Raw genomic sequence first — 14,356 nt, 5'->3', positions numbered from 1 at the left:
CATTTATCTCTGTCAGGGAATGAAAAAGAACGCTCTTTGAGTGATAAGTGCGCACTTTATATTTTTTTCTGGGCGCGAAGAGGAACTGGACTGCGTCCTGGAAAAACCTCGTTATAGGTGAATATGACCTCCGCTTCGATTTTCTTTTGATAACATGATAAAAATCATCTAAAGTATGTTTTTTCAATATACTTTAATTATAATTATTTGAAATTTATTCTGGACTTTAGACGTGATGCGACGCACAGATTTTGTAAGACGGAGAGGTTGCACGGATGGCCAGTGTGTCATGCTAATTCAACAGGGACATCGTTTCGTTCTAGGTCAAATGAAACAGGTTCTGACAAAGACCTTTTTGGAGAACATTCTCGATGGAAATCAACAAGATAGGACCCATTTGGGGATGTTTTTCTATATCTGTCGAACTGTGCTATCGCTTAGCGTTTGATGAATCAATGCTGCTGTGTGTTAGGCTATTGTAGTAAGGCTAATATAGATATATTGTGTTTTCGCTGTAAAAATTCAGAAATCGGAAATATTGGTTGTATTCACAAGCATTTTCTCTTTATTAGCTAATCACCATTATTTTTTCTGAAATCTTTCTGATGTGAAATAGTTAGTTTTGAAGTTGGTGTTGTTTTCTTGGCTATGCCGTGCGATTTCTGACTGTAGCAATGATGGGTGGTAAGATGGTAAGCAGTAATGTAAAACTGATTTATAGGCTTAAATCATTTCAACTTTTTCGAAGCAAAACATAGATTTAATTTGTGTAAATGTTATAGGACTGTATCTGAGGGAGTTTTTTTCTAGGTTTTTAGGTTAGTCTCTAGGTTAGTTTAGGTGGCTTTGCATGCTAGCTGCTGCTAGCTGCATGCTACGGTGCTGTGAAAAATCTCTGTCTTCTTTTTGTATTGGTGGTGAGCTAACATGAATATATGTGGTGTTTTGCTTGTAAAAACATAAGATTGAAATATTGTCTGTATTCACAGATCTTTCTCTTTCATTAGCTATCACGCATATCTTTTCTCTGAAATCTTTTCTGATGTGAAAATTAGTGTTGACGTTGGTGTCCTGTTTTCTCTGGCTATGCGTGCGATTTTGACGTAGCTATGATGGTGGCTAAGATGGTAGCAGTAATGTAAAGTGGATTTATAGCTAAATATGTTTTTTTTTAAACAAAACATAGATTTATTGGTGTAACAATGTTATAAGGATGGTTCATCTTGAGGTAGTTTTTTCTAGGTTAATTAGGTTGGTTTTAGGTTAGTTTAGGTTGGCTTGTGCATGCTATATCATCTAAGTTGTGCTGTGAAAATGTCTGTCTCTTTTTTATTTGGTGGTGAGCTAACATACTATATGTGGTGTTTTCTCTGTAAAAATTTAAAAAATCGACATTTTGGCTGGATTGCAGATGTTTATCTTTCAAAATGCTGTATTGGACTTGTTAATGTGTGAAAGTTAAATGATTTTTTCAAAATAGATTTTGAATTTCGCGCTGACTTGCAGTGGCTTGTTGTCATATCTATCCGATGTCGGGCTTGCAGCCTGAAGAAGTTAAGGTTCATTCACTTTGTATTTAACTTCTCTGGGATAGGTGGCAGTATTTTCAACATCCGGATGAAAAGCGTGTCCAAAGTAACGGCTGTACTCAGGCCCAGAAGTCTAATATATGCATAATTATTATGATTTGGATAGAAACATCTGAAGTTTTTCTAAAACTGTTTGAAATCATGTTGTGAGTATAACAGATTTATTTTGGCAGGCGAAACCCGAGGTATCTCTTTCAATGTGTTTTCATTGGGAATCAGATTTCTAAGGGATCTTCTTGCGCTCTATCTGCTTCCACTGGGTATGTCAACAGTCTTTAGAACATTGGCTTGAGGTTTTTCCTTTTAGGAATGAAGAAGGTAGCATGTTAGAATTGAGGCTCGCAGGGAAGTGTACTGCTTTGTTAGAGGCGCGTGACATGAAAGTAGATACATTTCTTTTCCTCCGGTATTGACACAGATAATCCAATTTAAATTTTATCGATTATTTACAGTTAAAAAAATACCATAAAGATGGTATTACAAAGTAGTTTGAAATGTTTGGACAGGCTTAGGTAACTTATGAGATATTTTGTAGTCAGTTGCGCAAGTTTGAACCTGTTGTTTTTCTGGTTCACACGCGCCAAATAAATTGGCATTTTTTTGGATATATATCGATGGAATCTATCGAACAAAAGGAAATTTGTGAATGTTTTGGGAATATTGGAGTGCAAAAGAGAAGTCGCCAAAGGTAGAAATTAATTATATCTTTATTTCTGCGTTTTGGTGGTGCGCCTTGGAGGGTTGAAATAGGATTGTCTGTGTTTTTGTTTTACTTGGGTGCTGTCCTCGAATATAGCATCGTTTGCTTTTTGCCGTCAAGCCCTTTTTTGGAAATCTGACATGTTTGGCTGGATTCACGGAACAAGTGTAGGCTTTAATTTGGTGTATGGTGGCATGTGTGGATTTATGAAAGTTAAATTTTTTATTGTATTATTTGAATTTTTGGCTCGCTCTGCATTTTCCATGGATGTTTGGCCAAGTGGGACGTAAGCGTCCCACATTCCAGAGAGGTTTCCTGTGGGGAATAAATATGATTAAGTCAAAAGTAACGCTATATGACAGCAATACATTTTAAAATGGTGTTCATTTTTCAGTTAACGACATTACTGCCTAGTGTGATTTACATACTCCGCTTCGACGGCTTTGTCAGTTCTTCCCATCCGTATGATTAAATGCGGATGCTCAATGTTAACAACACACAGTGCTACAGTGATGAATGAAAACCTCAGCAACACGCGAGAGACGAATTAACATCCTGGCCTTTGCAGAGTCGCTTGTCGATACGGCAAATGCACTATCTGCAACACGTTCAATTATACTCTCAAATCAGAGAGCAACTTAATCAAAAGCTCCCATCTCATTACCTTCGAGGTCAGCAGCTGTCGTTCCACTGTGGAAACTCTTCCTAAAACACGGCCAGGCTGGGCATAGACCCACTGCAGAGGAAAAATAGCTTTTTCTCCTTTCTTGCTTCATCCAAGTCCCAGAGGATGGTAGCTTCCAACTTCTAAAGACTATTTCAGTATGTGATGCCTTTTTATACTTACACACATATAGTTTTGTTGGAGACAAAAAGCACGCCAGTTCTTGATTCTAGCTATCTAACCTAGGTCAGGTAATTCTCAGATAATTCTCACAAGCTCGTGTTAACTACCATAGCTAACTTGGTTTTTAGGCTTCCGGACAATCTACTGTAAGTTCAACACTCGAACAGTCACACTACGCAACTACACACAACTACACACATGTTTTATGGGTTGCCATAAAACATGCTATAGCCAAGCCTGCTTACACTGCAGTATGCTATAACAAAGTTCATGCTAGGTTTATTTTGGGGCATGATGTGAGCAGGCCTGGGGATACAGTACCTGGAGTGACAAGCCAACAAAAACACACAACAAGCATTAAAGATTCACCGTTTCAACATAGCTCTACCCTCCACCCCCTCCAGAGTGATCTCTTCTCCTCTGTTGGTGTMTTCCAGTCAGAAGACATAGACAATGCAGCAGCACATTCAATGATGATCATGAAAGCGTCTTCTTCTCCTGTTCCAAAATAACAGTGCATTTAGCCAGAACACCATGCTGTTCAAGCCTTGCTGTTTGCCAGGAAGMCTGATGATAATAGTCCCTTTACAGTTCTCAATCACTCACCCACTCCCTCATCCATAACAAATTACAGAGTTGGCAAAGATAGAACACAGGCAGCAAATACAACTATTTTGTAGCCAACAATATATCCTCAGCAACTCAAAACATGAATTGTGTCACACTCATAMCTGATATTTCAGATATCCATATACTAAATACATTGAAGTTGGAGAGGCGTCAAATGCCCACTAAAGCTAAATATAGTTCTAATGGACTTTCTTAATGCACTGAGAAAGTGCTATGAGTATGAGCCTCTTCTGCCATCTGCTTGGTGCTAACTGGCTCTCTTTCCCCTGAATTAGACTGATGACGCATCATCAATGTTGCTGTATGATGCACAGTATGCAACTACACAAATATGTGTTGGAGAATCTCCTATCCATACGGTTGCCTTCTGTAGTCCTCTAAAAATACCGTCGTGAATATGTTCTGATGCAGTGAGAGTCTGACGCAAAGCTTGACCTTTCGAATGCTAATTTCAAATATATCTTTCACAATAGCTTCTTTCATACAGATGAATGTTTTTCATACAGATGCTGAGTATTTCATGCTAGATAAACACATTTAATTAATTGTGGTGATTCACCATTGAAACTTTGTTAGCGTGCATGATTATGCATCATCAATCCGACAAAAGAAGCAAAACAAACGACCTTTAACTTACTCCCACAATGTTTTCCAACTCTTGAGCAACACCATCTCTTCCAAGCTGTACGGTATTCTACCATTCTAGTTCTAGTAATATTCTAGTTCTACCCTGAATACGTGACTCCAGACCACTGCAACCAATTCACTCCCAGCGGCTCCAATGACATTGTCATGGCTGCTCAGCACACACCCCACTTGGGCCACTTACGGACCCTCAGCGGTACCTGTGGCTGGTAGAGTGGGCTCTCATTAAGGTCTCCTCCCAGACAATCAGCTCTCCATCCCAACCAATCCTAATGACCAGGGCTGGGGCTGTGGAACAGAGCATTAGAGGGGTCTAACGAGACTGGTCTATCCCAGGGTCAGGCCCAGAAAACAGGGAGAACACGGGGAGAAAAGGCCCAACCAACCTGGTGTGTGCTGCCGGACCAACCTGTGGTTCTCTTTATTGGCATTACAACTGTTCAAACACACACACACCAGGAACAGCAGAGCCAAACAGACAGGTTTTCTCCACAAGCGAACAAAATAGAGTGCCTCCACTTTTTGACCACAAGRGATCGAAGAGAAGAGATTGGAGAATAAGAGTGAGTGAATGTTCATGAGAGATCGCAGACAGACACTACTAGGAGTTTGATAGACTAAGCACTCACCGGAAGTAGTAAAGATTGCATAATCGGACAGCTTGAAGTTGGCAAAAAAAGGAGGAGAAAGATTATCCCGACTGGACAGCTCCATTAGAGACTTACCTGAGCTTTGATCGTTCCTGAGCCCCCCCACTGCTACACCAGCTCAGTACAGCTCAGTCACATCACACAGCACACACACACACACACACACACCACACACACACACACACACACACACCACACACACACACACACACCACACACACTGCACATCACAACACACACACAACACACCACAACACACACACAGCTCAGTCGCGCAAGCAGCAAGCTCAGAAGCCACACACACAAATCTGAACAGCCCGGCCCGCTGAAAGGGCCCGCCTCTCACTGTGATCAAAGCTACTCTCTCTGATGGCTCAGGCCCCATCTGTCTCCCCATAACACTGAGTCTGCCACAGCACACACTACACAGTCTCTGTTTTATACACTAGGGAGAGAGGGAGGGGAGGTAGAGAGAGAAGAGAGAAGAGAGAGAGAGAGAGGGAAAGAAAGAGAGAGAGAAAGGGAGAAAGAGAGTGAGATATAGGGGAAAGAGTGAGATAGAGGAGGGAAGGAGATAAGGGGAAAGAGTGAGATAGAGGGAGAGCGCAGAGAGAGCGATATGGGGAGAGAGAGAGAGAGGGAGAGAGAAAGAGGGAGAGAGAGAGAGGGGGAAATAGAGAGAGGGGGGAAAGAGAGAGGGAGGGAGGGAGAGAAGAGAGAAAGGTAAAGAGAGAGAGAGGGAGGGAGAAAGAGGAAGGTAAGAGAGATAGGGGAATGAGAGAGAGATAGGGGAAGCTAGAGAGAGCGGCAGGGGGAAACAGAATTGGGGGAAAGAGAGAGAGAGAGAGAGAGAGAGAGAGAGAGAGAGAGAGAAGAGAGAGAGAGAGAGAGAGAGAGAGGGGGGAGATGGGAGAGAGATAAATTAGAGAGAGACAGAGGAGGAGGGGAGACTGTCACTGAGTGAATGTGAATAATTATTCTCCCAGTTTACAATATGCAGGAGTTAAGAGACAAAGAGCTTGTTTGATGTTTGTTGTTTTCGGTCAAATTTCATCTTACTCTCTGAGTATCTGAGCTACACCTCAATTAATGCCTTGTACCACAACTCTTACTGGAGTGTCAGCTGTGATCACTGTAAAATGAACTGTAAAGCAACAGGAACAAAAGTATGAATATATACACAGAGTATATCAAATATAAAGAGGCACACACATGCCCACATTCACACACGAACACACAAAACAACCACGGAGGTAGTGAAACAATATACATCACACATACCCATTGGAGTCCGGCTTTAATCTGGCCCTATACAAGGCTAATGTGGGAAAGGTGAAAGGTCATGGAGTAGAGCAGTGATGCTGGCAACCACCGCTTTATATCTGCAAATGACTGACCCTTGACCCCTAACACTCTCCAAGTTCCTGACACACAAAATCGCTTCAGTCATTAACACGATAACACTCCTTTGATATAGGATACTGTTGTGAGCTGTAGAGTGGTTGTCCCTCCAAGCCAAGGATATTGCCTCCAAACCATTGCATGGATATTCCCCCCAAACCAGTGGATATCCCTCCAAACCAGTGATATTCCTCCAAACCAGTGCATATTCCTCTCAAACCAGTGAATATCCCCAACACCCAGTGGATATTCCCTCCAAACCAGTGGATATTCCCTCCAAACCAGTGATTCCCCAACATGTGATTCCTCAAACAGTGCATATCCCAAACCAGTGCATATTCCTCCAAACGAGTGAAATTCCCTCCAAACGAGTGGATATTCCTCCAAACGAGTGGATATTCCTCCAAACGAGTGGATATTCCCTCAAACCATGGATTCCTCCAAACCAGTGCATATCCATCCAAACCAGTGATATTCCCCTCCAAACAGTGGATATTCCCTCCAAACCAGTGATATTCCTCAAACCAGTGGATATTCCTTCCAACAGCCAGTGGATATTCCCGTCTCCAAACCAGATCTCAACCATGCGATATTCCCTCCAAACCATTGCATATTCCCTCCAAACCAGTGGATATCCCTCCAAACCAGTGAGATATCCCTCCAACCAGTGATACCCTCCAAACAGTGGATATTCCTCCAAACAGTGGAATATTCCCTCCAACCAGTGCATATTCCCTCAAACAGTGAATCCCTCCAAAGAGTGGATATTCCCCAAACGATGATTTCCAACGTCAGTGAAATTCCCCAAACAGTGCAATATTCCCTCCAAACCAGTGCATATTCCTCCATAACGAGTGGATATTCCCTTCAACCAGGCATTCCCTCCAAACCCAGTGCATATTCCTCCAAACCAGTGCATATTCCCCAAAATGGAATTCCCTCCGTGTCCAACAATCCAGATACATTCCCTCCAAACGATGGATATTCCTTCAACCAGTCGTATCCCTCCAAACCGATGCATATCCTCCAAACCAGTGCATATTCCCTCCAAACCAGTGCATATTCCCTCCAAACAGTGCATATTGCCCAACCCAGTGCATATTCCCTCCAACCATGCTATCCCCTCAACCAGTGCTTATTCCTCCAAAACCAGTGCATTTATCCTTCAACAAAGTAGGGATATTCCCTCCAAACGCAGTGCATTATTCCCTCCAAAGTAGTGATATTCCTCCAACCGTGCATATCCCCCAACCAGTGCATATCCCTCCAAACAGTGCATATCCCTCCAAAACACGTGCATATTCCTCCAAACCTCATAACCTCCAAACCAGTGCATATCCCTCCAAACCAGTGCTGGATATTCAAGGGAGCCTAATATAGCAATAGCATTACAACTTCCTGAACACTTTATTCTCGCTCCCCTACTCTTGATTTCTTGCAGAGACTCATAACAGTAGACCTCTTAATTCACAGTCCATTCCCACCACACACACACACACAACACACACACACACACACACACACACACACACACACACACACACCACAGCACACAACACACACACACACACACACACAGCACACCACACACAACACACACACACACACACACACACACACACACACACACACACACCCACGCTCTATTCCACAGTAGTGAACCCTATGATTGCCTCTCCTCAAGGGGTGGTAGTGTTTTCCATCCATCCATCCATAGTCAGCCTTCAAGCCCTGCGGCAGATTGATGTCACTTTGACAAACTCAGTCTTGTTTTCTATACTGTACTAAAAGTATGAGGGTCATTTAAATAGTTTGTTTCAGTTATGGTGCAAATATGGTGCTCAAGTTAGTATGAAATCATGGAAGTGAATGTTTGTCTTTACCTACTGGTTGGTAGCCCTGCCTCTTGGGGCCTCRGAAGGGGTTTCGGCTGCCTCCAAAGGAGCCTCCATCGATGGATCCGTAAGACATCTTGTCCTGGTGGTTTTGGGTCTGTCTGGAACAGAGAGAACACAACAACATCAGTTGTATTGGTGGATGTACTATATGGATCTGAGTATTCAATATTCCTGGTTGGTAGATTCCAGGAATCATCAGGGGAAAATATGGACATTGTGATGTGGGAATCTGTGTGTGTATGTGTGCATAAATATAAGTGTGTGTATGAACTGAATCCCTGATCCCACAGTGACATTATGCATCATGACTCAGCCTCCCCCTCGTCTATATGGAGGTGTGCAAAACATCACTGAAAAGGTTAAAGAATGCATAGTGAATGTTTATTCTATCCAAGACATGGACACAGGTGACATGATGAGATCTATGAAGCCCTGTGTCTACCAGCATCACAACCAAAGGTCACATGGTATCATGATTTCATAAATGTCCTGTAAGACATTCAGCCCTCTGTGAACAGCAGGCATTGAACTAAGTAGGCTTGGAATTATGTTCTAATGTCATTGTCCAGCTGCCCTTTTGTGGTTTTGAAGCCAGTCTGGTGTTGTCTGGCACCCGGGTCTGGGTATGTGAACACTGGCATTCATGACTGTTTCATAAGGGTGGCAAAGGAACAGAGAGAGGGGAAGCAGAGAGGGATAGAGAGAGAGAGAGAGAGAGAGAGAGAGAGGAGAAGGAGAAGGACAGAAGGAGAAAATGAGAGAAGAGGGATAGAGAGAGGAGATGGAGAGAGGGTTAGAAGGAGAGAGGGAGAGGAGAGAGACAGAGCGAGAGGACATGGAGAGGGGGGTAGAAGGAAAGAGGGAGAGGAGATGGAGAGAGAGGAGAAGGGGGGATTCAGTCCCATCTTCAGTGGGAGACAGAGGATCAGATTTACTGGAACCACGTGGTCATTTAACCTGATTCATTTTCAGAAAGCACCAAGATGAATTACTGTTGGCAGCCAATAAACGATCTCTCTCTGCTCCTTTTGAATCCCAGACCAGTCACTAATCACTGTAGTGCCTGGTGCTCCAGCCTTCTGAAGTGTGCATAGGCATTGCGTGTCTCAATACGTGCTCTCACTCTGAGCAGTACCTAGAAATATACAGATTTTCAGACCAACTTTCTTAGACACATTTTATTTTCTTCTCCCACATTCTATATAGGATATATTCACACTTGTATGTGTGTATAGCACACACAGAAACACAACACACACACCACACACACACACACACACACACACACACACACACACACACACAACACACACACACACACACACACACAACACAACACACACACACACACACACACCACCACACACACACACACACACACACACACACAGTATTCCTATTGTGTGTCTCTCTCATAGTTCGGCCAGTCACCCTTGTGAAGAGTGAGGTCAGAGCAGAGCAGATGACTGCATGGTGTAGTGACACAATGAGTGGATGGTGTCCCACTGTGTCATTACTCATTGCCTTAGTGTTCCTGGTCCCCGCACCAGCTATCCCCGTGCACCCCTGGCCTTCACCCAGCCTCTCCCTCTTTGCCTGGCCTGATGATGTCATCAACACTCGCCCTGGTCTCTGACTTACAATAGAGCTCTGTGATTGACTGAGCAGAGAGTGTGCTGACTGATACATCACTCCACATCTTGTCTCTGAGACTGGTGGTCTTCTATAGACATGGGTTCGACTTGAGATTGCTTAGTACTACTACAGTAAATCTACAGTACTAGACAATAGGCAAATAAGAATGGAATCAAATGTGGGGGAACATTATTAGGATATAACATATTTTTCCCTATCAATAATAAAGCAGCCATGAGTTCCCTGGTGATGGGAGAGTCTCTCTCTCTCTCTCTCTTTCTCTCTCCCTCCCTCTCTCCATCCATCTTTCACCCTCTCTCTCACTCCCTCTCGTTCTATTCTCTCTCTCTCCATATTCCTTTTATTAATTTGTCGGCACAAGAAGCGTCTAATTGCAGCTCAGGCAGAGAGAGCCAGAGAGCTTTTCAAACAGCCCTCGGAAATCAAATTAATTGTTTTATGAGAGAGATAAGTCTAGGGTCATTTACACATCTTACATAAAGTTGTGAGATTATTAAATAATAATGCATTGAAAACCAGAGGGAAATATGTGTGTGTGTGCATGTGTGTGTGTGTTTGTGTGCACGCATGCGAGTGTGTGTTCAAATCAAATCAAATTGTATTTGTCACATACGCCTTACAGTGAAATTCTTACTTACAAGCCCTTAACCAACAATGCAGTTTTAAGAAAAATAAGTGTTAAGTTCAAAATAGATAAGTAAAAAAAGAAAAAAAGAAGAAAAATAGAAAAATAACAAACAATAAGAGCAGCAGTAAAATAACAGTAGCGATGGGGTACTGGTACAGAGTCAATGTGCGGGGGCACCGGTTAGTTGAGATAATTCAGGTAATATGTACATGTAGGAAGAGGTAAAGTGACAATGCATAGATAATAAACAGAGAGTAACAGCAGTGTAAAGGAGGGGGGGGGGGGTGGGGGGGGGTGGAACAATGCAAATAGTCTGGGTAGCCATTTGATTAGCTGTTCAGGAGTCTCATGGCTTGGGGGTAGAAGTTGTTAAATAGCCTTTTGGACCGAGACTTGGCGCTCCGGTACCGCTTGCGTTCCATGCCAAGTCAGTGGTGAGAGCGAGTTGGAGGTGTGCTACAGTACATCCCTGTGAGACATTGTGGGACCCATGGTGCCAGTAAATGCAGCCCTGGTAGGAGGGCAGACAGCCAGACTGGCTTGTCTCAACCCTGACAGAGAGCATCATTTACCCCTTCCTGTGATTCTGAATCAGTCCTGACTCCTTTCACAGCTGCCATTATGATCAGAGCTAGGCTCAGCACAGCGAGAGGGAGTCAGGCAACTGAGCAGAAATGACCCAACACGCTAGCACAAATGCTCTGTGTGTGTGGTGTCAGCCTTTGAGCATTACACTGAAATTATTTTCTATGAATGCTTGTGCATTTGTCATGTAAAGAACATGTGATATATACATTGAAGTCGGAAGATAACTACATTACTCATCTCATATGTATATGTATATACTGTACTCTATATCATCTACTACATCTTGCCATCTTTATGTAATACATGTATCACTAGCCACTTTAAACTATACCACTTTATGTTTACATACCCTACATTACTCATCTCATATGTATAGACTGTACACTATACCATCTACTGCATCTTGCCTATGCCGTTCTGTACCATCACTCATTCATATATCTTTATGTACATATTCTTTATCCCTTTACACTTGTGTGTTAAGGTAGTAGTTGTGGAATTGTTAGGTTAGATTACTGTTGGTTATTACTGCATTGTCGGAACTAGAAGCACAAGCATTTCGCTACACTCACATAACATCTGCTAACCATGTGTATGTGACAAATAAAATTTGATTTGATTTGATTTTACATACACTTAGGTTGGATTCATTAAAACTCGTTTTTCAACCACTCCACAAACTTCTTGTAAACAACAGTTTTTGCAAGTCAGTTAGGACATCTACTTTTGGCATGACATGTCCATAAGCCATTTTGCCACAACTTTGGAAGTATGCTTGGGTTATTGTCCATTTGGAAGACCATTTGCGACCAAGCTTTAACTTCCTAACTGATGTCTTGAGATGTTACTTCAATGTATCCACAGAATTTCCTCCTCATGATGCCATCTATTTTTGTGAAGTGCACCAGTCCCTCCTGCAGAAAGCACCCCACAACATGATGCTGAGTCATTGGGACTCAGTCATTGGGGACCCACCCATGCATCACGGTTGGGATGGTGTGGCTTTGCAAGCTACCCCTTTTTCCTCCAAACATAACGATGGTCATTATGGCCAAACAGTTCTATTTTTGTTTCATCAGACCAGAGGCACATTTCTCCAAAAGTATGATTTTGTCCCATGTGCATTTGCAACCGTAGCTGGCTTTTCTATGGGGTTTGGAGCAGTGGCTTCTTCCTTGCTGAGCAGGCCTTTCAGGTTATGTCGATATAGAAACTCGTTTATATGGTGGATATAGATATTTTTGTTACCTGTTTCCTCCAGCAACTTCACAAGGTCTTTGCTGTGTTCTGGGATTTGATATGCATTTTCGCATTCCAAAGTACGTTCACTCTAGGAGACAGAACGCGTCTCCTTCCTGAGCGGTATGACGGCTGCGTGGTCCCATGGTGTTTATACTTGCGTACTATTGTTTGTACAGATGAACGTGGTACTTCAGGCATTTTGGAAATTCTCCTAAGGATGAACAGACTTGTGGAGATCTACAATTGTTTTCCTGAGGTTTGGCTGATTTCTTTTGATTTTCCCATGATGTCAAGCAAAGAGGCACTGAGTTTGAAGGCAGGCCTTGAAATACATCCACAGGTACCTCCAATTGACTTAAATTATGTAATTAGCCTATCAGAAGCTTCTAAAGCCATCACATCCTTTCTGTATTTTCAAGCTGTTTAAAGGCACAGTCTACTTAGTGTATGTAAACTTCAGACCCACTGGAATTGTGATACAATTAATTATAAGTGAAATAATCTGTCTGTAAACAATTGTTGGAAAAAAGACTTGTGTCATGCACAAAGTAGTTGTCTACCAACTTGCAAAACTATATATATATTATATATAATATATATATATATATATAATAGTTTTTGCACTATATAATATATAGTTTTTTGCAAGTTGGTTAGGACAACTACTTTGTGCATGACACAAGTAGTATAATAATATATAGTGTGTGTGTGGAACTTGTTTCAGTTTAAGTCTTAGTTGTTCAGTTTAAGTCTTAGTTGTTGAATCTTATGTTCATACAAATATATACACATGTTAAGTTTGCTGAAAATAAACACAGTGATAGTGAAAGGACGTTTCTTTTATGCTAAGTTTATATATATATTTCACACACACACTCAAACCGACAAGAGACAAATAAGAAGAGAAGAGAAATGTTCAACAATGATCTGTCATTGAGCTTGACATAATAGGATCACACTGCAGACTGTTCACTGTCCCAATGACTCTGGTCACTGAATATTAGCTGTCTTATACTAACTACTATATCTGTCCTTGTCCAGCAAGCGATTCTGCCCTTCATCAGCCAAGACCCAGCCAGCTCGGACAAAGAGATGTCTGGTCTGCTAACTAGTGATGTCATCTCAGACATTCTGATTCACATTGTGATGGATGGGTCTTTTCTACTTTACGTCCGCTGATTCGGGCTATTAAATCATAATGGGTCTGGAAAATAGGATTCTGATACAATTGGATAGATGTTCTAACCCGAAATGTCTTCTGGAATGTTGCCCAGTTCCATAATGTTCATAACGACTCAGGTCCTGGCCTGAGTTCTCTGGGTCTGAGGATGGTTTCAGGTCAGGATGGACACAGCTCTAGACTGAGGATATGGTGTAGTCAGTGAACATGGTCAATATTCACTCCACACAGGCATCATCATCATCAAGAAAAAATCATTAAAGGTCTGGCACATGTGCTTGCCTCAAAACAAGGAAAATTACAATAATCAATAAGTACATTTTACTGAACACTATTTGAAATCGACATGGAAAAGGTCAGCTACCATTGGAGGCCTGCAGCTTTGCCGTTAGCGCTACTAATTAAAGCTATTGCTAATCTGATAATATTACCTTGCAACCTGCTGGCCATCGTTCAACAAGGTCACACTTACACTGAGCTGCTAAGCTAGCACTCATACGTGTCTTCAGAAACAGATAACCGCATTCATTATGTGTGTGTGTGTGTGTGTGTGTGTGTGTGTGTGTGTGTGTGTGTGTGTGTGTGTGTTGTGGTGGTGTGTGTGTGTGTGTGTGTGTGTGTGTGTGTGTGTGTGTGTGTGTGTGTGTGTGTGTGTGTGTGTGTGTGTGTGTGTGTGTGTGTAAGCTAAGATCAAATGTTGCC

General features: G+C 42.2%; 1 protein-coding gene across 1 annotated transcript in view; it reads right to left on the bottom strand.

The window, feature by feature from the left end:
- Nucleotides 1-14,356, bottom strand: part of tsnare1 (T-SNARE Domain Containing 1) — a 122,392-nt gene that overhangs the window by 46,880 nt on the left and 61,156 nt on the right. The window contains exon 2 of the mRNA XM_023988463.2: nucleotides 8,346-8,458. Within this exon, the coding sequence (XP_023844231.1) occupies nucleotides 8,346-8,458 (113 nt within the window). The remainder of the gene's footprint in view (nucleotides 1-8,345; nucleotides 8,459-14,356) is intronic.

Source organism: Salvelinus sp. IW2-2015, linkage group LG6.1, assembly GCF_002910315.2.
Source record: "Salvelinus sp. IW2-2015 linkage group LG6.1, ASM291031v2, whole genome shotgun sequence".
Classification (NCBI taxonomy): domain Eukaryota; kingdom Metazoa; phylum Chordata; class Actinopteri; order Salmoniformes; family Salmonidae; genus Salvelinus; species Salvelinus sp. IW2-2015.
Note: the sequence above shows the minus strand (reverse complement) of the source record. Positions and strands in the feature narration are given on the sequence as shown.